Source organism: Aspergillus welwitschiae, assembly GCF_003344945.1.
Source record: "Aspergillus welwitschiae strain CBS 139.54b unplaced genomic scaffold BDQ94scaffold_3, whole genome shotgun sequence".
Lineage (NCBI taxonomy): Eukaryota > Fungi > Ascomycota > Eurotiomycetes > Eurotiales > Aspergillaceae > Aspergillus > Aspergillus welwitschiae.
Window position 1 is genome coordinate 567,213 of NW_020798697.1, and position 20,853 is coordinate 588,065.

Below are 20,853 nucleotides of genomic sequence, written 5' to 3' on the forward strand. Positions count from 1 at the left end.
ACAGACCCCATATCTGGACTAGTGGTACAGCAAACATTTTTTGGGTGAGGCAGAGAAATGGTCCACTCGACTACCTACTGTAGTCTCCTTTCTATCTATCTAGTAGTATTTCGTAGAATAGAAATAAATAGGGAGGAGGATTTGACTTTCCCCAAATTTGCTCGAACGGGGAGAGGCTCCACCCAAAGGCGGTGACGAGGATCCGCGTCATTTCTTCCGCGGTGAGCCAAACTGCTTCTCTTCCTTTAGTTCCTTCTTCTTCCCTTTCCACTAGAACCATCCTGCTGCCTGCTATTTGGGGGAAAAAAAGACACTACTGCTGCTGCTACTGCTGGTTGACGGAATGTAAGATACTTCCTGCTTACTACTGAAGAAACTATACTTTTCCCCGAGAGTGTATGCGCTCTTTTCCCTCTCCCTGCTTGGTTTCTCCCCTGCTACCCTATCAATTGCCGGATTACTACGATCCTCTTTACTAGTACTGCTGCTCACCACGCACTAGTTCCAGCCTCCGTTCCCCGATCATCCTTACCAAACCACGATAACACTCTGAATTTTAATCTGCTTTAACCTGTCTTGTCTAAGCCTTTTGGAGAGGTTCTCAGCTCCCCCTGCCCTTACCATTCACAAGCCCCCGGCCCTGCAACTAGTACCCAGCCTGTAAGATGCCCTTGCCCCGGAACGTGGCTGACGTTCCCTGATCTTCTCGATTGTCCCGGTTTTCTAAGTTTCTACTGCCAGTGACGCCAGATCCGCCTCTGCCTTTCCTATTTCCGCCTTCCTCGGTGAAACAACCACCCAACCGTAACCTTCAGCCTAACAACGCTTCTTCCTTCTCGGCTCCCTTCGACCCTGTCCTCCTTCCTGCAGCTCCGACCAATGTCCTCCCCATGTCAAGGCCTCCATCTGCGACTGAGAATACCTGGTCAGGACCCCTGGTGACACCTGCCGCGTCTGCCCAACATGATTGCTCCGACGGGCCTGAACTCCTTCACGACAAGCAGCAGCGCCACCACGACGCTCGGAGCCAGCTCATCCACGACGACGTCGTTCAACAAGTTCCCTCCCCATCCCGCGCTGAATCCCCCACGGCTCGTCAATGGGCCACGCCTGTCTCGACCTTTACTCTAAAAAGGCCTACGACCGTCCCCGTGGAACGGCTCTCCCGCCCTGACCGATCGCATAGCCCTCAGCTGTCCGAGAGAGACAGCATTTTCGCTACTCACTACCTTCCTTCTGATAACGAACCGGCCGTCACACCGCAAATTGCGCCCGTGCAAGATGTGCATAATGAGCCGCCCGCTAGCCTGATCCCTCCCCTCGAAGATGTTTCTTCCACTCCTACTCCGATTTCCCCTCACAAGGTCCTCCCTCCCCGTCCTACTCACGTCGGCCCTTCCCACATGGAAGTTGACGTTCGCAGGAAGCATCCATTAGGCTCTCCCTCGTTGCTTCCATCGGCAGTGCCGCATTCTACCCCCCTCCTGCCGGTGGACTCTGATGCGACCTTGAGGAAGCGTTCCGAGGTGCCAAGACGGGGTTCGCATACATCAGTGTGGGAGAGCCTGCAACATCTTCGCAAATTTGCGCCGGACGATGCGGCGACGAAACCTGCCATCGCGGAGGATCCATCGCCTCACCGGAGTCTGCTTTCCGCTTCTCTGAATGATGCTTCCTTGGCGACGTACCATCCCGTAACACGCTCGCCTACCAAACAATCTCCGGCCACCAACGTCGAAGTCATCTCCCACCCATGGTCCGGGCAACAAAGTCAGGAGGGTGCACGTGTGATGAAGCCCGAGCGAAGCTCGAGCCGGGGCCGCCGTGGCAGAGTCGAGCAGTCCATCGAGGCAAATCTGGCCAATGCGGAGCCGACCTCTCATGTGCGCAGCCGCAAGTCAAGCCACTATTTGGGCCTGTTCAAAGAAAATACCACGTCCCCGGATCGCAAACGCAAGGAAGAGCGCGCTAGTCGACTTGACGAGCTGCCGGAACCACACGACAAGCAGCAATTGACGGCTCATTCAGAGCCTCGCTACTCCGGCGAACGTCGTGACTCGCAGTTGCATATTCCCTCCGTGTCTGAAGATACGGGTCTGACAGGTTCCAAGAGCCTTTCGCATCTTTCTATTGCTGACGCTCCCCTGTTCACACCAGGCACTGAAGGCGAAACGGGACCACAGATGTCTACGGATAATGTGGTTAAATCCCAGCCTAAGGCCTTGCCCCGCAGTCTGCTCGAGGAGATCCGCAACTTCCATCTGACTCCTGGGGGAGGTCATGGCACCTCGTTTTCACGGAGTATTCCGACCCAATATGCGGAACGAAACCGAGATTACTTCTCCAAGGCACCCGAACTTCATGGCCATGTCGAGTCACGTCTTTCTCCATCTGATGCGGGCCGAGAGCAACGCCGTGGTTCGGGGCAGTTCGAGGAAGAGGAAGATGAGCAGATCTCGTCTGCTGTCTATTTCCCACACGAGCGCGTCACTCTCTCGGAGGAAGTCGATCAAGTGCAACCTTTTACGGATGGCCAAGATAGCGTGGAGCCCGTTGATATCCCGACAGCGCAGAGTAGTCACGTTTTGGTGCCAAAGAGACAAGTTGTTCCTGAGGAGCAAGAAGCTAATCATGTCGATATATCCCTTCGATCTAAGAATGATAGTAGAATCCTACACGGCGACCTGCAAGGCAGGCAGGATGCTCCCATAGACAAACTTAATGAAGAGTCTCTTCGTTCCATACCCGAGCGCCCCGCTGAATATTCAACAGAGTCCGAACCCGCGTCCGCCGACGAAAGCGGCATGTCTGTTCGTGATGAAGAGTCCAGCGTGACGGATGAGGCTGAAGTGACGCCGACGGCCACTCCGACCCAGCGCCCCCGCCTGACCCGTCCGCGTCACAAGCAGGAACCAGCTGGTCCACTTGGGGCTGTGGAGTTGAAGCCTTATCGCCATCAGGTTGGGGGTCATACAACCGTTTTTCGGTTTTCCCGTCGCGCTGTTTGCAAGCAACTGAACAATCGGGAAAACGAGTTTTATGAGCGCATTGAGCGCAGACATCCTGAGATGCTGATGTTTCTGCCTAGGTACGTATAGTGGTTAAGCAGTTCGCCTGCAGAGCAGGGCCAATCTCGTGCCGGCTAACGTCTCCTCTAGATACATTGGCGTTCTGAATGTCACCTTCTCAAAAACTCCCAAGCGATCTAAGACCCCTGCGAGCCACGCAGAACGCCCTGACAGTGTCAATGCGATGCATTCTACCAACAGTGCAGAAAATGACGGACCGGCCGCCGCGGATGCCCGCAGCCCTACCAAGAATGATACCGAACCGCAACGCATTTTCAGCCAAAAGCAGGTGACCGGCATAATTCCCAAAGTCATACTCGAGAACAATCGCCATATAATCCCAGCAGATCTTTTCTCCCGCGGCCAGCGCCCAAGGACTGCTGACGGTTCGATTTCGGCTACTAAGCGCTTTCCTGGGGATTTCGGGCAGTTGCGAGACGACGAGGCACAGAGCTGCCTTTTGGATGGGTCACAGACCCTGAAGAAAAAACAATGGGGTGCCACCACTGTGAATAGGAAGCTGCAAGAACAAGTTCTGCGTGAGGTTTTCAGTCCACCTGCTGTGCACCATCACCGTCGCCATGCCCGAGGCCATCTCAATTTACCGAGGACATCATCAGATGGCGTTGAAATCCGGCGGAGGACTAACCTATCTGAAGACCATACGGCCAGCAGTCGCAGAGTTGTACCAGAAGAATCCGATTCCACACAGTCCGGGGCAATCGATATCAACAGGCAGGCAGGTGACGGACCGGGTCTGTCATCTTCAGCATCTACGGCACTGGATGCGGGCCACAATCGCCTCGAGAAAGTGCGGACCGAAGAATCTCCCCAACGTTCCAGCTCGTTGTCCAGGACCCGGCAGGTGAGACGGCGCCGCTCTGGGAGCGGGTTGCAAAGACGGGGAAGCATGACTTCTGGCCAGCCGGGAGGCGATCTGCTGTTCTTTGATGATGATGGTTACGGGGGTGATAAGGAAGACGGGATTTTCTCCATGGAGGGCGATAATCCGGTTCAGCCACCATCCCATCCTGTCACGAATGCTTCAATCCCAGTAGCCCCAAAAGTCCTTGGTGCAGACCCTGTGCACCTTGATGGCCGCATGAGTAGCAATGTCCCCTCCAGGTCTCCAGTCCCACCAAACGCCAAGGATGTCGCTGATGCGCAACTTCCTTCTAATCCCAAGGAGGCCCAGACCAGGAAAGACGATCGAGTGCAATTCTTCCTTCTGCTGGAGGATCTCACTGCGGGCATGAACAAACCTTGTGTGTTGGATCTCAAAATGGGGACTCGCCAGTATGGAATCGAGGCCAATGAAAAGAAACGGAAGTCACAGAGACGCAAGTGCCAATCAACCACGTCCCAGCAATTAGGCGTCCGTCTATGCGGCATGCAATCGTGGAATGTCAAAAAGCGAGAGTACTCTTTTGAAGACAAGTACTTTGGACGAGACTTGAAATCCGGTCGTGAGTTCCAGGATGCTCTTACCCGCTTTCTCTACGATGGTGCAAGTTACAGAAGTGTGGCGAAAAAGATACCCGCCATTCTCGAAAAGCTGGCGAAGCTGGAGAACATGATCCGGAGGCTCAAGCGCTATCGCTTGTATGCCAGCAGTCTTCTGATTCTTTATGATGGCGATCCCCTGAACCTAGACAAAGCACCTCAAAATAATGGCCCCTCTGGCTCGGCCAATATGCGAGACACTCTCCAACGCCAGGTTTCAGATGATGGGTACTCGGACGTGCAGTTGAAGATAGTTGATTTCGCTAATTGTGTTACGGGCGAGGATGAAATATCGCCTAATGCTCCCTGCCCTCCACAGCATCCAGATGATATCGATCGTGGCTATCTTCGTGGCCTACGAACCCTTAGGATGTACTTCCAGCGCATCTTGAAGCAGATTACCGAAGACGATTACGTTGAAAGAGGGGAAGGGGAAGCGATTGCGCTTGGCTCCCAGCACGCCAGTCGCGATGACTCGTCTCAGCGCTATTGGGATGAGAATGTTCTGGAGACTGACCCTGGCGAGGTCAGCTTCTAGATCCGGGTGCCTCCGATCTCTGACGGCTGGGACTAGGAGGGCCTCTATATTCTGTTCTCATTCCTGCCATCTACGGCCTCTTCTAGATTCTCGAGCTTTTGAGCCGGGGTTATCGGGGCTGCTCTGTCCCTAATGTCTACATGGCAAGTTCTTCTTGCATTCACAGCATGTGGCGTCGAAACTCGCATACCAAAGAAACACAGCAGGCTTTGGCCCTGTCCATCTATCGGGGCCAGCGCTATACCCACGCTGGATGATGTTAATCGATTATGATGATGGGGGTAGATGGGGGCCATTACAACTTGTTTTCTCGGCAACATACATTACGATATTGACGAACGATCATGGCATGATGCTCACCACAGACACCTTAACTATCCATGCCGGGTGCATAATAGAAGGTCTCTGCATGGGGGCCACTACATTCTCATGGCGTGTATGAAACTGATTTACTTTTTTTCACTTTTCTGTTTGGTCTGCCCTCCCTAAGGGTGCACCGGTCTTTCTTCCTTTCAGCTTCTTATTCCTTCTCGGACATGTGTTACTGATTATACCTCCTGGGGACTGGTCCGATTCCCGGGGACTTTTTAATCCGTGCTTTTTCCCAGCTTCTTTCCACAGAGTGTTATTCGGTATTTGTGTTTGTGTGTACATACCTATAGGCGCTGAGCTTAGACCGGGGCGGGAGAATCGAATATCTGTAATGTTTGATATGACTGCATCCGTAGACTTCAGAATAACAAGCCAGCATGACGGTGCTACACTGTATGTGCGCTGCCCAAGGCCTTCAGGCATCAAACCACGTGAGGGCGGCGATAAGCGGTGTGGTTATCGCCTCACGGCTTTATTATCTAATCGCAGCTTGGCTCATCGCCTCGTCAGTCAGTCAGTCAGTCGGTCAGCAGCCCATCTCCGCATTCCCTTCTCCTCACGCATCTCAGGGGTTTGCTGGTTCCAGTCTCGATGTCTGGGAGGACTTATTCGATGTGCTGAAGGCCTATGGTTCTTCTTTCCCTCCCTTATCTCGTGTTGATTGATCTTCTTGATTTGCTGCCTTCTGATTTCCGTTTGCGGAGGACTATTTTGCGGAGAAGTGAAAAGGCAGGCCCATCTTGCCAGGCACGCCGTTATCTTGCCCCTGGTCGGACCCGAAACACTCTACCCAGGCAGTTATTGCCCGCTTGAGGCCCTTCAAAGAACCATAATTTGTGAACACTCGTCCTCATCCAGATCGCGCTATCACGGCCGAAGGGGGAGACACTATGACGCCATCCCGTGATAAGCCCGATTCAGCTATCGACAAGAGGGATTTTGATGCTCATCGCCCGTTACTCGATGATGCAGATGCTGAGGCGGATGAGCAACAACGAGGACACCTACGGTCACGGCCACAGTCGTGTTTATCGGCCACCAACAATGACGATGGTCTCCTGAATGATGTTGTCGACGAGATCCTAGAAAGGGATAGAAAGAAGATGGCCAAGGAAGTGGTGCGGGTTAGCAGTTTTGCGTGGGGAGTTATCAGCTGGTAAGATCTCTTGTGCGTAAATAGGATGCGCTAATCACCCCCCTCGTTGGATGGCTGGCTAATTGGCATTGTGATCATTAGTCTTGGAGCTGGTAGCATTACCGCGTTCTCGCTCTACGGACCCCTGTTGCTCACTCGTCTCCACTACACTCAACTCCGGGTCAATGCTGTCGCAATCGCCGCAGAGGTTTCGATGTACTTACCTGTCCCGCTTTTTGGATATCTGTGTGATCGGTACAGCCCATCTCCGCTGGCCTTATTCTCTGGTTTCGTGTTTGGGGCTGGGTACCTTCTGGCTGCACTGGCCTTCAAGAGTGGACCACCTCCTGATGCGGGTGGCGACGGCTGGCCATTTTGGGTGATGATTGTGGCATTCATCGCCATTGGCGTTGCTACCAGTTGCATGTACTTGGCTGCGGTCGCAACATGTGCCAAAAATTTTGGCAGGGGTAAGCATAAGGGAATCATGCTTGCTGTTCCTATCGCGGGTTTTGGCCTTAGTGGCATGTGGCAGAGCCAAGTAGGAACGTACTTCCTATGTGACCGTCTTGAAGATGGTACGCGTGGGGATGTCAATGTATATAAGTACTTCTTGTTTCTCGCCATCCTGTTGTTCTGCGTTGGTGTACTTGGCACCTTTGCCCTCAGGATCGTGGATGAGAACGAAGACAAGTACATTGACGAGGCGGTAGAGGAGTTGGAGCGCAGTGGTCTCCTTGAGGAGAGCGAGTTCTTCCGGCCCAGGAACGACGACAGAACCGCTTATGGAACGTTTTCGCAGGCCGAGGACGGCACCGGATCCGATGGAGACCAAACTCTGACACTGTCAGAAGAGGAGCGAGAAGCAGCAAGACTTGAGAAGGAAAGGGAAGAAGAAGAACGCCGGAAGAAGAACTGGCTGCTGAACTACGAGACGAGGATCTTCCTCCAGGACAAGTCAATGTGGTGGCTTGCCATTGGCTTCTTCCTGGTCACTGGGCCAGGAGAGGCATATATCAATAACGTATGTTGCGTCCATATACTGACTATGCCATCAAAGCATCTCACTCTGACTGACACGCTCTCTAGCTGGGCACTATTGTCCAATCCTTGACTCCTGTATCAAATATTACAAATGCCTCGTCACCTGCAGGCTTACCATCAACCCATGTTAGCACCATCGCGCTGACCTCGACCATTGCCCGACTTCTCACCGGCTCGCTCTCCGACCTCTTCGCCCCTCCAGCAACCCATCTCTTCCCCGGTCCGAGTAGCCGCCCTGCCTCCATCACATCGGATACCAATCGCACCACCTTCACCCGCCTTGCATTTCTCCTCCCCTCCGCCTTCCTCCTCTCCATCGGCTATCTCCTTCTCTCCTCCCCGATTCTTCTCTACCACCCCGGATTCACCCACCTTACCACAGCCCTGATTGGTCTCGGCTACGGCAGTGCCTTTTCTCTCGTCCCGATTATCATCTCTGTCGTCTGGGGAGTCGAGAACTTTGCCACCAACTGGGGTATCGTTGCCATGGTTCCAGCCGCCGGAGCCGCCGTCTGGGGTTTGGTCTATTCGCAAGGGTACCAGGATGCTATGGACGACGGAAATGGCACGAATGACGGCCAATGTCATGGCTGGAGGTGCTTTGGATTCTGGGCCGTGGGATGTACGGTAAGCGTTTGGATCGCCATTGGGGCTTGGTTGATTGCATGGAGGTATTGGAGACGACGAGGAGTCGTTGTTTAATTCCATAGAATTGTCTTCTTCCCCCCCCTTAGCCTACCTCATTTTGGGTATGCTTAAGCCATGTTGGTGTTGCTCATTATATTAGCCGCTCATTGCGTTGCCTTCCCTTTTTTTCATATACCTTCATTCGAAGCGGCGCGACTACCCCAATGCGGGTAGTATTGACTTACACATTCGCTGATTGATGGTCCAAGTTGCTATTGCTACTTTAGCGGGGAGGGGTTTCGGGTCGTTCGTTTCACAGACCATACTTAACACATATACGTCTTATCGGGCTACTAGAATATCGTTTGATTATCTACCTATATTATATATGCATTGCATACCATGCATGGCTTTGAGCTGAACTGATTGAATGATGATCACTATCAAATAGCCACACGCGGCATGCCTTGTTTACGTCAAAGATCGCTTCATCATAGAACTCTATACTAAACCCAATATACTGTCTACTAGGTCATGGACATACATTAAGCTGTGTCTCGGGCAGCTAGATTGTAACAGCTACTACATGTCTACCTAGGCAGGGCCAAACAAGCAAGACATGTGCCTGAGGGTAAATGACATGGACTCTCGTTTCTGTTCTAGATATGCGCATGAGAAAAAACAAAAAAAAAAAAAAAAGGTCGATTTTAAGAGCTAGACAAGTGGATCCTACTTCGTAATTGACCTCGAGCTCAAGTGCCATATATGCCGTAGATGTTCCGCTTGATGCATTTAATGCAGCCGTTCAGTCTTCAGCATGTCATGCCTGCGGAAATCAGTCAGTTTTTATTGCAGTACAAGCAAGTATGGGTTCTCTGAGGGTTAGTACGTACGTTGCGACGTGCATAACAGACTTGCAAGAACTGTTCTTGACATTGTGTCCGTCATGTCGGTTCAACGATGCTGAATCAACACAGTAGGATGATGGGGACTTCATCATCTGAGTATAAAAGTGTGGTATAGTAGAGCCTGTTCTTCAGTGGTCTCCCGCCCACTGTCGGACGTTTGTTCATACTTTGTTACTGACGAGTACAGACTCTATTGTGTATGTAGGAATATGTGTAGAATAGATGTGGTATGCAAGGATCAACGGCGTAGGGTGCACTGTGGACGGAATGAAGGGCGATGTTGAGAACACATGTCCATTGTGGCTAGAGGCTTTCTTCCTGGTGACTGATTGTACGGTAAAGCAGGGTAATAAACGATATGCCCAGACTTGCATATCTCAACTCGTTTGTTCATTGCGAATAGTTTTCTTCGTTCATCTGGGCTTCTTTTTAAGGATATAGGACCGTGTATCTGGATCTGATAGAACGGAGAGAAGTTTGGATCAATCCTGGAGATGGGGCAGCTTTGAAGTAATGCTCATAGGTGGTGTGAGTTTCATAGGGTCACTCGAGTTCATAGATGGTATATTGTCCATGGGTTGATTGAGCTCCTCAAATCGTCACCAAGTCAATTGGGAGGTTAATCCCGCGGATTCCAACGTCGGCGTGCACACAAAACCTGGGAAAACAGACAATGACTTATTTGGTGTAGCTCTCTGCTACGGGTCAATAATGAATTCCAGACGCAGCCTATTGACCGAAACACTTGAAGATTTGCCGATGTTCTGAAATTATGGTAGCCGGGAATACTCGTCTTTTTCTCTTTGAAATTCCATTGCCTTTGTTCTTGTCACAATTGATTGCGTAACTTTTCTGGCGTAAATCTGGACTTCTTTTCCATCACTGACATCAGACACACTCGAAGAGGTATGGAGAAGCTTTGTAGACCCTCTCACTCAATGCTGATAATCTTCATCGAAGTCAACTTGCACGGGTCATCTCATTCATCCATCCAGCGAAAGTGTACATAAAATGGGGCATTGATCACGAAAAGACCGGTTGGCTGTAGCTGGTCATGCTTTCTATGTATGTTGCTTCAGTCGTTCGTTGAGTCTTCTGAACCAGGCAAATTGACAGCAAATGAACTTGTAACACTTTGGAATACGAGCATTATGAGATTGATCTTCGTAATGGGTACATGTGGTGTATCGGGCAGTTCTCGTCAGGATCCTCGTTGTCCACGACCATCGTCCTCGTTCACCGCATCAGTCATGACTGTGGAAGAAGTATTCCACTTGACAAAAATGTGTCGCCAGTGACCATTTTCGAGCACGGTGCCCCTCTGGTGCAAAAGTGAAATGTCGAAAAAGAGGTGATGTAGCCACTTGTAGTATAAATCGATCGTACTCCTTGCAGTCAACAGTGACTGGTCTTCAGATGGTATAGTAGCCTGATGATACAATTCGTTTCAGGTGTTCCCATACGATACTCGGGTTGCAGTGCAAATCATGTATACCCCATCATCTATCAATTTCCAGAGAAATGATTAGCAAGAATAGCCTCAATATAGAACAACAAATGAAGAACGTACCAACTTCGCTCGATATTCTTCCAAATCCCTTTAATCATCCATGAAATAGACCCCCACCCCGTGTGACGGAGGGAACCGACGACTAGAATCCATAAGAGACGGATTACCCATCAGACTTCCCGAGCAGTGGTTCCCGAGTCTACCCCTTTGAGTGCAGAGCCGAATCGCCGTATTCTTTATACGACATCCTCCCTTCTGTCCACAGGATATACGCACGTCCATGCGCATATATGCTCTTGGAACTAGCCGATATAGACTGGAACAGAGGGACTAGTTGGTCCTTATTCCTCGAATGGGTTTGTGAGGGGATATGGATCCAACTCAATAGAAAGGTGAGAAGGCTTTTTCAGTGGTCCATTGAGTAAGGGGATTATGAAGCAGAAGGAAAGGCATTGAAGTATAAGCAAGTAGGTGGGAGTGAAAATGAAAGTCTAGAGGAAGTAGAGAGTGAGAGACACTGTATATAGATACACTGTATGTGTATAAAAGGTGATAGAGATGGATATAGATGAAAGTGATAGAAGAGGTAAAAGAGGGAAGCTGTATGCAGATGGGAAGAAGGTAGAGAAAGGATGAAGAGGAAGAGAGGGGAGGGAGCGAAATAAGTAGCCCAGAGGAGAGCATGCTGACAACATGTGACATGGAGGCGTCTCGGATACAAGATGCAGAGTGGTCCAGGATGAGGTGAAACGCGGGAAAGTAGGAAGGGAGATAGATTGGCTAGATTTCCCGTATCCAGAGGTTATGAGGACTTAAGTTGTACAACCACCCAGGGATTATCATTCAACATTAGGTATCCATACAGATTGATAGAAACTGCAGCCCAGGCAGCAGCTGAAGTAGGTAGTAGTAGTACAACAAACATTGCTGGTACATTAAGTGACAGTGTTACCAATCTGAAACTTTTCAGAAGTCAATAATGGAGCGCAGTGGTATCAGACCATATCAGTGCTTCACCCATTCGCTGTCCTCTTCCAGCCACGCTTCAAAGTTCTTCAGGCCAGGATGTATCTTCCTTAGACCCTGAATATCTGCTCCGTAGCCATGACTGTAGAACCAATTGAACATAAGCCGCAAATCAGTGACCATCCACATCAGTACATAACAGACCACCCGGTATGTGGTTGGCATCGTCTCCCCCGTCTTCGCCTTGAACAACTTCTGCATATGTTCGAATGTCAAGTCATCTCCGGCGAGAGAAATACACTGATTCTTGTAGTTTTGTGGCTCGAGAAGAGCCTTGGCTGCAAACACCCCAATATCGCTGACCGCAACGCACTGCAGCGGTTTGCCCTGCAGGTAGGCATCCCAGGCTGTGGCGCTCAGCTTGCCTATGAAGCTCGGGACAAGGTTCTCAAAAAAGAACACCGGACGGAGGACAGTCCATGTCATGGCTCCATCCTTGGTTTGCTCGAACAGATGGTGTTCGATGCGATGTTTGCTGATGAAATGAGGGATATTGGTTGGATTGTCCGTGGAGGCATCACCACCGCGATCGACGGAGCTGTAGACAAAGTGTCTGATGTCTTGCTTGATGGACTCATCAACCAAGGCTTTACCTTGGACTTCTTCTTTGTCTACATTTTGGCCTTTCGCCATAGGGTTCTATCTTGCGTTAACTATTACTGCGGGTGGGTGGAAAGCATATGGCTGGAGACTACCTGAACGCTAAAGACCCCAGAGATGGGCCGAGTGGCGAGTTTCTTCGCATTTTCGAAGATCTCCGATGGATGATCAAGGTCGCCCTGAACTAGCTTAATTTTGGGAGACTTTCCGGCAAGCTTCTGCGATGTTCCTGACTGCGGGTTGCGGGTCACGGCGAGGATCTCAACGTCTGCGTCCTGCGCCAGCAGAGCATTAATGACCGCACCCCCTTGGTTTCCGGTGGCTCCAGTAATGAGTAGAGTGGTAGCCATGTTTGATAGATGAATCAAGAATAATTATTCACAGCCTTCAGTTATCCAGGGGTAAGTACTAGAAAACAGCTGAAGACAGCTTTCCATGGCGATGCGCATAAGGCCGGTCGATCTCCCGAATCTGTCATGTTGAGGTCATTGGTGGCCGCACACGGAAATGCCTTGCGCACCTGACTAATAAGGCCACCAATAAGTATTTGTTGCGAAGAAAAGTCTGAACAATTGGCTGATTGCATGATCTTAGTCATGATAGGGTCATTGTCAGTTTCTTTCCCCTTCTGCTACTACTACTAGTAGTGTCCTTGCCTTTCACCCATTCTTGGGTCCAGCTTGAAACTACGCAAAAGCCAGTCCGGCGATGGGGTAAAGTTACGCAAGGCTGCAGGCAAACAAACCGTAATATTACCATCCCGCCCCACCTGCAAGAAGTGTGAAAGAAAAAAAAGGGAAAAGAAAGCTGAGGGATATAATTATTACCAGCAGCAATGATGATAATGCCCAGACATTCACCTCATCGAATTTTCAAGGCAAAAGTTGTACAGGGCTAGTCTAGAACCCACTAGCAAAAGTATGTACCTCAGCAGATCGACATGGAGAAGCCGCCAGCGTCCGAGGTTATAACGTAATACCCCGCAGAGGAGAAGAAGATGTTGTGATCCATCTAGACCCCTTTCTTGCTCCAATCCAGTAAAGTCTCTCCCCTTCGACCCGTGACCTGCTGAGTTGGTGCCCGCATGCCACTAACGAGGAGGAAAGCTCCCCTCGTGGCATTCAATTATTGAAGCGGTCATATGAACCTCAAGGATTGAATGTTCCGTGGCCTAGAGTCTTCTCTGACTGGTTAATTAAGTTTCCCGGGTGGCTAAACCGGTTGGGGATGACAAAGAGAAATGGGGAAATCACGACACTCGCTCGAAATGGTGCAGCTCCACTTGCTTCTCTCCACCGCAACTGCTGCAATTTGTTTCCACTTTGACCACTTCACCTTCAACCTTCCCCAAGAGTAAGTCAGTGAGTTAGTAAGTATCACGAATGACTGATCCCGGATCCATCCATCCAACCACCGCAGATGCCATTACGTACCGGAAATTCCCCCATTCCTCCTTCCCCCACAACATTACGTACCGCTCAACATCACTGTACAAGCAAGGAGCTTCAGGGACAAGGGGACTGACTGACTGCCTGCCTGTCTCGCTGCTTGGTCTTGGTTGGAGATCGGGCGAGAGGGAAGCGATACTATACTGATGTTGCTAATCATGAATTTCAAGGTGTTCGGGCTGCACAGTCAACTCGACTCTCGTTCTCTATTAAGGAAAATTATGTCTTCACTATATACATGCAGTGAGACCATTTACAAAACTTTTATTTCAGATGCTCGCTGTCTCCAGTTGCCTCTCCTGGGCAATTCAAACAAATGCTCTGGGGTCCGGGGTATTTTCGGGTCGCTGACAATGGGAAGGACTCCATAAACGGTGCAAACTTTTCCTGAACCAAGCGGCGTCTCCAGTCTCCGGGACGCTCAACCTCCTCGCCCATATCACTGCGGTCGGATTGATACTCCTGGCTATTCCTCCGACTCTGTGGGTAGACGCCTCTCCGACTGGGCTTGTACGGCAAAGGCAAGGGCGACTTGGCCCTCTGCTGCTGCAGGCGTTTGCGAGACCGCTGCAGCTTATCTAGCCCTCGCGCAATTTCATCCTTGTTTTCCTTCAGCGCGTCACTGAATTGGAAGCCAAAGATTGGGTTCACGTGTCCAGGATCGTCCTCGGGATAAGCGTAGTGGTAGTTGTAGTCCCGCTGGTGTCTATCCTCGCGTCGGATCTCCGCTTCAGTGCGAGGCCGCTGAGGCAGCAAGTGGATGAGATTGCACACATAGAGAGGGAAATCGTTGGGTGACAGACGGAAGAATAAGCGCCCGGTATCGTTGGGATCAATGCGCGACTGGTCACGTTGTCGAAGGGTATCACGGGCATGGTGGAAGCTGATGGGGTTGGGGGTGACAGCCTTCTGATTCGGCTTTGGAGATGCCAGGGTCCCCGCTGAATACTCGAAAAACTGACGGGGATCCCTTTCCCCCTCGTAGATGACCAGTTGCATGCCCTTCAACTTTAACCGATCCAATTCTAGGAGCCCGCCATCCCAGAAGGTGTCCCTCCAGGTCTGCTCAGCATAGCGGAAGTGGACATCAACAGAGATAGTAGACAAGCCGTGGAATGCCAGGCTGATCAACGAGAGCGTTTCGTTCCATTCGGCCAGATGTGTCTCTACGCTCTGCACCAAAGGGATCCGGATTCGGAGATGGGCTATGGAGGCGACTTGCCATGCTTTCAAGCAATAGGTGAAGTTGGCAAAGCTGCCAAGTTCTTGGGTGAAAAAGGTGGCTCGACTATAGGGGAAGTGTCGTGCCTCTTCGTATACCTGGCGACAGGTGCGAAGGAAGCCGAGACTAAGCGCTGGATTCCTGTCCAGGGATTGGGGGCATGGATAATGCCCGGAGGCGATGAGTGGACCATGACCGACGTAGATGTCGCGGCTGACTGTTTGCCCCTGTTTCGTTTGACATCCCGGATGTGAACAGAAGCCATCCCAGCTATTTCGATTAGTCTGGTCGGCCATGAACTGTCGCCGGACTTGGTGCCAGCATTTGTCGACAGGACACCAGACGGGAATGGGTCTGCGTTGGATTTCACAAACATCATTATCGTCAAACACCGCCTTGTAGATTAGGATCCGGATCTCCGCCGGTAACGATAAGAGGTGTCGCTTGGGGCTTAAAGTGAGACTGTCAGCAACAACAAAATAACATAACGCTGTTAGGAGAAAGCCCAGGGAAATAGCAATGAGCATACCGATTTGGTTCCATGGCTCATTCACTATGTGTTGGAAGTCCCGTCAAGAATGGTACGAAGGTTACTATACCCTCTGGCAGACAAGCAGGGACGGGAAGAGGTATAGAAGTAAATGATAGTAGTATACTATAAAACTAAAGCTACCCAGGCCAGGGGCACAGTATTAAACAAATTGGAAAGAATAACACAAACCAGCGGTCAAGGAGAAAGCCATTTGGCACTGTGAATGCCCTGAACGAGTTGCAGGAACCAGGCATTATTTATACAATTTCTACAATTTCTGACATAATGAATTGTTCTTTTGGGGAAATAAGAAGAGCAAAAAATGACGCGATGATCCCATTGTTGCTGCAACTCGGAACTGGAACCCCATCAAAGGCGGTGGGTATTTTTGGTATCCACCCCCGCTTCCATACTAGTACTTTCTAGTCATAAGTCGCGCCCAATTCCATCCCCGGGAGTGCGCCATATTTAGTGATCGTCCCAACGCCAATCACGCTCGCCCCAAATGCCCACTAATCCCGTAGCTCGTGCACCACAAGTCGCACTATCGCTCAAACTACAGCGCGTGGTCGCTATCTCAGCCATTCTCCCAAACAGGGGTTGATGGCTAGTCTGCTGCTCAGCCTCGTCGCTGGTAGAGAGGCTGCAGTGAACAGCCACAATGGCCTCCCTCCATCTCGAGATAAGGACCATGGACCATGAGGTATAAAGGCGTCATCTAGAACGTCTGCCGGATGGAATCAATAGACTTCTAAGCTTAACATTCATCTTATATATTTGCTAGAGATTTTTATTTATTTTACTTTTGCGCTGCTTCTGTTGTACGTGCTCGAACTGCAAACCACTGAGCAAGCGCTTCCACTTTAGCTGTCTACTACATACCCACTCAGCCCTTGCTGCCCATTCAGCACATCATATCAAAATGCCACGCCATCTCTCTGAAATTCTAAAAGTCTACCCAGAAGACGAGCCCTGGTGTGCTGGCTTTGCCCCCTCGCAAGGCCGTCGCTGCCACAACCCCACAAACGCCAGAAACCGCCGACATGCCAGTTCCCTCCTCGAACAAGGAACCCGCTTGCTCAGAGCCGGCCAATCTATCGAGCATATACTTGAGGACTTGGCTCCTCTCGTCCTCTGCACAAGAAATCACCAGAACCAAGCTGTCGGCTTAACTAATACCTGGGTCTCACGAGTCGATACATATGTCGCGAAACATCGGTCTACTCCTAGGAGCTTGCCGAGTAAATCGACTCCTCGGCGGTCGCCATCGCCAACGATGCGTAATGAAACAAGTATAGAGGATCGACTTGCGGAACTCGAAAGGAAGATGCAGGATGCAATTCGTAAGGCAGAGAGAGCACAGCGGGAGAAAGAACGGGCGGAGAGAGACGCTGAGCGGACTAGACGGGATACCGAAAACATGGTCAGGAGAAGTGCGGCTATGGGATATGCCAGAGGACAGGAAGAAGCGAGAAGAAGAAGAAGCTCTCCTCCTCCTGCTGCTACTACTGTTGAGTCTGAGACTACTACGGTTGAGCACAACGAGGAATACGGAGTGCAGAGGAACTCGGTGTCGAGTGGCTTGCTGTCTTCACAGAGGCAGGACCCTCGTGGAGGGAGTGTCGAGACGACCTTGCAGGTCAACACTTCTACCAGCACGAACTTGCAACTCCGCAGAAGCACTATCGTGAGCACGACCAGGGTACAGAGGACAAGCGATGCCCCAGCTACTCCCGCTCAAGCTGAACGACATGCTGCCACCCCGAGCTCTGAACCCAGAATAGTCGAAATCGATGACACCAACGATGCACTAGCTACCCTGCCCCCTGCCCAGCGAAGCAACAACAATGCTACCTCCGGCTCCAGCAGCACAATCTCAAGAAGAGCAATCAGCTTCCCCAGCGCAGAACCCGAGGCTACCATCACCACAACTGCATCTACCAATCCAGACCATCCTTCAACCACAAACAACCAAGAATCCACCCCTCTTACAGAAACCCCAGAAACCTCCACCCCAACCCTTCAACTCCCAAGCCCTCCTACCTCAGACAACGAAGAACCTCCCTCTACTCCCACAGACACACAGGAAACCACAATCCAGACTACCTCTACATCCATTTCTACCCCTCAACACCACCTCCCCACACCCCCATCAACTCCCCCTCCCACCATCCTACCCACAATCTCAGATTGCGGCATAACCCGTCAACCCATCGAAGGTGACTGCTGCATCTGCATCTGCCCTCTAGACGAAGAAGACTCTACCCACCACGACGATAACTCGCTCGTCTGGTGCCAGAAACAATGCGGGAGCAACTTCCACCGCGAGTGTATGGATCGGTGGCTAGCCTCGTCACTTGACGCGAACCGGCAAACGAGTTGTCCGATGTGTCGGGGGAAGTGGTAGTGGTTTTTCCTTTGTCAGTTTCTTTCTTGTACTTGATTTGGGTGTTCATTGGGTGGTAGGATCGGAGTTTGGGATATTCCTGTTGGTTGTTGCATGAGCTATGATATATGGTTCTATGATTTGATGTAATGTGATGTGATATCCTTGGTTCTGTTTGTTGATTACTAGTTGGGTCGGGTTCTTGGTGGTGATGGGTAATACAATGAATGATTAGCTCGTTAGTACTGTTTATTATGATACTTAGGTTGCATGTTTTATTCGTATGCATACCAAGCTCGTAGGCGACAGATAGAGACTGAATGAATTTCTTCAGATATCTTGGTCATTCAGGACTACCACTACGTATCAGTCTTTTCCTGTCTACAATTATAAGTGTGAAAGAATGAAAATCTGAACTTGATTGATTGAATGTCCATTTGCAATAACCATAACTAATACACTGACAATTCCAAATAATTGGACTATCAGATGCTTTTGAACCGATAACTCGCGGTGAAACACCATACCACATTCTCAGGCTGGTACTCAGCCTGTCACTGATATCATCGCCATCACTTTCGTATGAACTGACCCGAAAAAAATATTTGAGCAGCAGTGAAATAGAACACATGCATCCACAGGTATTTTTGTGTATATATATAGTATGAATCAGATCAACAACAAGACCGAAATGTTAACTTGGTAATTGCTGATATCTTCGAACCCCTAGATACTGCCATTTATGCTTTATCACCATTGCTTAACGCACACAGGTGTCAGACCATGTAAGGACCCCAGTATTGTCTTGAATAGCTCCTGTTATAAACTTCAGGATATTGCGACGGTGGTGACTGAAGAACCGTATTCATAACACCATGACGCGGCAGCCTGTACTCGCGTCCGAAAGGAAGACCGGGTGTGTCGAAAGGGTTATAATCCGTATAGTTTTTCCGATGGGTCTTGCGTGGTGCGGGTGGTGGAGAATAGCTTGGGGGGATGATCAGATGAGAAGGTGTGCAAGGAAGCAGCGTCGGATACAAGTGCTTGTTGGGCGGAGTTGTGGTACCGTTTGATCGGTGGACGGGCACAGCCTCGCCTTGGATCCCTGTCTTGGTCAATCGGGGAGTTGCCTTGAGGTAGCCTGGCTGTTGACTAGGTGGTGAGCCATTCAAGTCGGATACGCGCAATGGGGCTTCCTTTGGTCGTGAGGCCCGATGTGGTGAACCGAAAGGAGAGCCAAGGGGACGAGGAGACTGTACGTGGTCCGGCTCTGTTTCGGAGTCACTCTCATACCATGTTTGGTTTGCGACAGGAATACCCTCGTGGTTCCCTGAGTCTGGACTGCGAATAGGTGTAGAAGGCAGGCGATAAGCACGAAGTTGTTCGTTCGATCTCTTCAAAAAGTCTTCATATCCTTCCAGTGTTTCCATCATGTTAATTGGCGGATGGATCTCTGGTTCAGTACTAGCCAGGTCCCTCATCTTCAGAGTTTGGCTGGCAGACATCGGTTTTGGTGCCGAGGGAGGGGACCCCTGTCGGTTCACATGCACGAAGCTGTCACAGCCATCAGGTGGTGTATTCTTCTCATTCAGACACATCTCCATATAGCTGTGCACAATTGGGACGCCTGCGTTCTGACCCTCCAAAACAACATATTCGGAATCGGAACAGTCTGAACAGTTGGTGTCCACCTTGGAGAGCTTGCCCTCACATGGCCGGCACTGGTAAGGGGGACCTTTCGGCAGAAGGTCATGGACTGTGGTGACCTTGTGGTCAGGTGGGTTCTTGGTGCCTTCGCGCATTGCATTCATCATCTCAACGCAGATATCAAGAGTGAAGTTTGCAATATGGCCGCAGTCAGGGTTGTTGTGGAAGGTATATTGGCACATAATGTCTCGCTTGGGGATCGAGGCAGATTTGGCCTGTATTGAATGCGTTGGAAGATTTGGAGCAGATGGAAAATTTCAAGATGTTGCATGCACAGGAATTCGAGGAGGCTTATATGCCTGCGATGTGTAGGAGTAGACAAAGTAAAAGAACAATACCATAGCGTCCCTATATAGATTCCGAACCACAAGCCACAGAGCAATCGGTACTTGACGATAGTTCATACGGCATGTTTCCTTTATGATAGTTCACTTCGATGGAACAATTCGAATATCAATCATCCTCCAATTCTGCATCTAAGTCCGTCAGATACTTGACCCCGGAATCTAACAGCCACCACGCGGCCAATTCATGAAAGAACCGAAGCACCGGGTTTTCGAGTGGCATTGTGGCGCGCTCTGTTTCATCCACCTTTGTCCACATAGCAGTTTCACTGGCGAAAACAACGTCCTTGTCCTCATCCCAGAATCGGATCACCAATCGTCCATCAACCCCTTTGTATGTCATTCCGAACTCAACCTTGTTCGCGGTTCGGTCCAGCACACGGTATACTCCGCAGACAACATCACCCTTGTTGAAATCCAGCGAATCAATATATGATGTGTGGAACGTTGGGCGCTTTGAGGCTGGACTGATCAGCCACAGCATATAGCACTGAGGAAAGTGTGCGAAAGCTGTCATGTTGCGACGCAAGAGGATGGTCAGGATTTCAGCGTCTTTTTGACGGGGAAGCAGCTGGCGGGGTACTCGGCGGCTAGCTCGATCGTGGAGAGCATAGTATTCCGGCGTGTATACTTCGGGGGGAATCGTGGATATGGTGGAAGACACCGAGCTGGAGAGTGTTCCGCAATGTGTCTCATGGTGTATGCGGTTCTTGAGGCAACGGTGGAGGAAAGTCAAATAGGTGATGGTGCTGAGGGAAGCAGCAAGCACCAAGGATGAAACAGAGAGGAAAGATGGCATTCTAAGGGCGGGCGCCTAAGGCTCCTTCCGTGTAATCAGCGGCAGATTGTGAAGAAAATGATGAGAGTTACGGAAGTATGCGCC

The 20,853-nt window shown here is 50.5% G+C and overlaps 8 protein-coding genes across 8 annotated transcripts; 3 read left to right on the forward strand and 5 right to left on the reverse strand.

Moving 5' to 3' along the window:
• Window positions 1-890: 890 nt before the first annotated feature.
• Window positions 891-5,109, forward strand: BDQ94DRAFT_156759 (inositol polyphosphate kinase KCS1; the record flags this gene model as incomplete). Its single annotated transcript, XM_026768662.1, has 2 exons — window positions 891-3,088; window positions 3,159-5,109. 2 exons carry the CDS (start codon window positions 891-893, stop codon window positions 5,107-5,109), a joined length of 4,149 nt encoding a protein of 1,382 aa, XP_026631007.1.
• Window positions 5,110-6,016: 907 nt separating this feature from the next.
• On the forward strand, window positions 6,017-8,801 carry BDQ94DRAFT_135449 (MFS transporter). The gene is made up of 3 exons (XM_026764666.1): window positions 6,017-6,637; window positions 6,719-7,640; window positions 7,706-8,801. Exons 1-3 carry the CDS (start codon window positions 6,372-6,374, stop codon window positions 8,360-8,362), a joined length of 1,845 nt encoding a protein of 614 aa, XP_026631008.1. The 5' UTR covers window positions 6,017-6,371; the 3' UTR covers window positions 8,363-8,801.
• Window positions 8,802-10,364: 1,563 nt separating this feature from the next.
• BDQ94DRAFT_135450 (uncharacterized protein) lies at window positions 10,365-11,328 on the reverse strand (the record flags this gene model as incomplete). The annotated part of the gene is made up of 2 exons (XM_026764667.1): window positions 10,766-11,328; window positions 10,365-10,698 (listed from the first exon to the last, which is right to left on the reverse strand). A coding segment is annotated over exon 1 (194 nt), but the record flags the coding sequence as incomplete, so codon positions are not given.
• A 161-nt stretch (window positions 11,329-11,489) lies between these two features.
• On the reverse strand, window positions 11,490-12,830 carry BDQ94DRAFT_135451 (NmrA-like family protein). The gene is made up of 2 exons (XM_026764668.1): window positions 12,427-12,830; window positions 11,490-12,370 (listed from the first exon to the last, which is right to left on the reverse strand). Exons 1-2 carry the CDS (start codon window positions 12,679-12,681, stop codon window positions 11,711-11,713), a joined length of 915 nt encoding a protein of 304 aa, XP_026631010.1. The 5' UTR covers window positions 12,682-12,830; the 3' UTR covers window positions 11,490-11,710.
• Window positions 12,831-13,984: 1,154 nt separating this feature from the next.
• BDQ94DRAFT_72110 (uncharacterized protein) lies at window positions 13,985-15,636 on the reverse strand. The gene is made up of 2 exons (XM_026776394.1): window positions 15,531-15,636; window positions 13,985-15,451 (listed from the first exon to the last, which is right to left on the reverse strand). The coding sequence occupies exons 1-2, from the start codon at window positions 15,542-15,544 to the stop codon at window positions 14,044-14,046; spliced, it is 1,422 nt and encodes a 473-aa protein (XP_026631011.1). The 5' UTR covers window positions 15,545-15,636; the 3' UTR covers window positions 13,985-14,043.
• Window positions 15,637-16,301: 665 nt separating this feature from the next.
• BDQ94DRAFT_135456 (uncharacterized protein) lies at window positions 16,302-18,191 on the forward strand. The gene has a single exon (XM_026764669.1). It carries the CDS (start codon window positions 16,456-16,458, stop codon window positions 17,938-17,940), a length of 1,485 nt encoding a protein of 494 aa, XP_026631012.1. The 5' UTR covers window positions 16,302-16,455; the 3' UTR covers window positions 17,941-18,191.
• A 504-nt stretch (window positions 18,192-18,695) lies between these two features.
• Window positions 18,696-19,808, reverse strand: BDQ94DRAFT_166220 (uncharacterized protein; the record flags this gene model as incomplete). Its single annotated transcript, XM_026770490.1, has 1 exon — window positions 18,696-19,808. The coding sequence occupies one exon, from the start codon at window positions 19,806-19,808 to the stop codon at window positions 18,696-18,698; it is 1,113 nt and encodes a 370-aa protein (XP_026631013.1).
• An 11-nt stretch (window positions 19,809-19,819) lies between these two features.
• Window positions 19,820-20,851, reverse strand: BDQ94DRAFT_72143 (uncharacterized protein). The gene has a single exon (XM_026776395.1). It carries the CDS (start codon window positions 20,767-20,769, stop codon window positions 20,080-20,082), a length of 690 nt encoding a protein of 229 aa, XP_026631014.1. The 5' UTR covers window positions 20,770-20,851; the 3' UTR covers window positions 19,820-20,079.
• Between the last annotated feature and the right edge of the window lie 2 nt (window positions 20,852-20,853).

What these genes read in the sequence shown, in the direction of transcription:
- BDQ94DRAFT_135449 (XM_026764666.1), top strand. Translation starts at nt 6,372, where the DNA reads ATGACGCCATCCCGTGATAAGCCCGATTCAGCTATCGACAAGAGGGAT. An exon ending in GCGTGGGGAGTTATCAGCTG is followed by an intron (nt 6,638 to 6,718) that starts GTAAGATCTCTT and finishes TGTGATCATTAG; the next exon opens with TCTTGGAGCTGGTAGCATTA. An exon ending in GAGAGGCATATATCAATAAC is followed by an intron (nt 7,641 to 7,705) that starts GTATGTTGCGTC and finishes CACGCTCTCTAG; the next exon opens with CTGGGCACTATTGTCCAATC.
- BDQ94DRAFT_135451 (XM_026764668.1), bottom strand. Translation starts at nt 12,681, where the DNA reads ATGGCTACCACTCTACTCATTACTGGAGCCACCGGAAACCAAGGGGGT. An exon ending in CTGGGGTCTTTAGCGTTCAG is followed by an intron (nt 12,371 to 12,426) that starts GTAGTCTCCAGC and finishes AACGCAAGATAG; the next exon opens with AACCCTATGGCGAAAGGCCA.
- BDQ94DRAFT_135456 (XM_026764669.1), top strand. Translation starts at nt 16,456, where the DNA reads ATGCCACGCCATCTCTCTGAAATTCTAAAAGTCTACCCAGAAGACGAG.
- BDQ94DRAFT_72143 (XM_026776395.1), bottom strand. Translation starts at nt 20,769, where the DNA reads ATGCCATCTTTCCTCTCTGTTTCATCCTTGGTGCTTGCTGCTTCCCTC.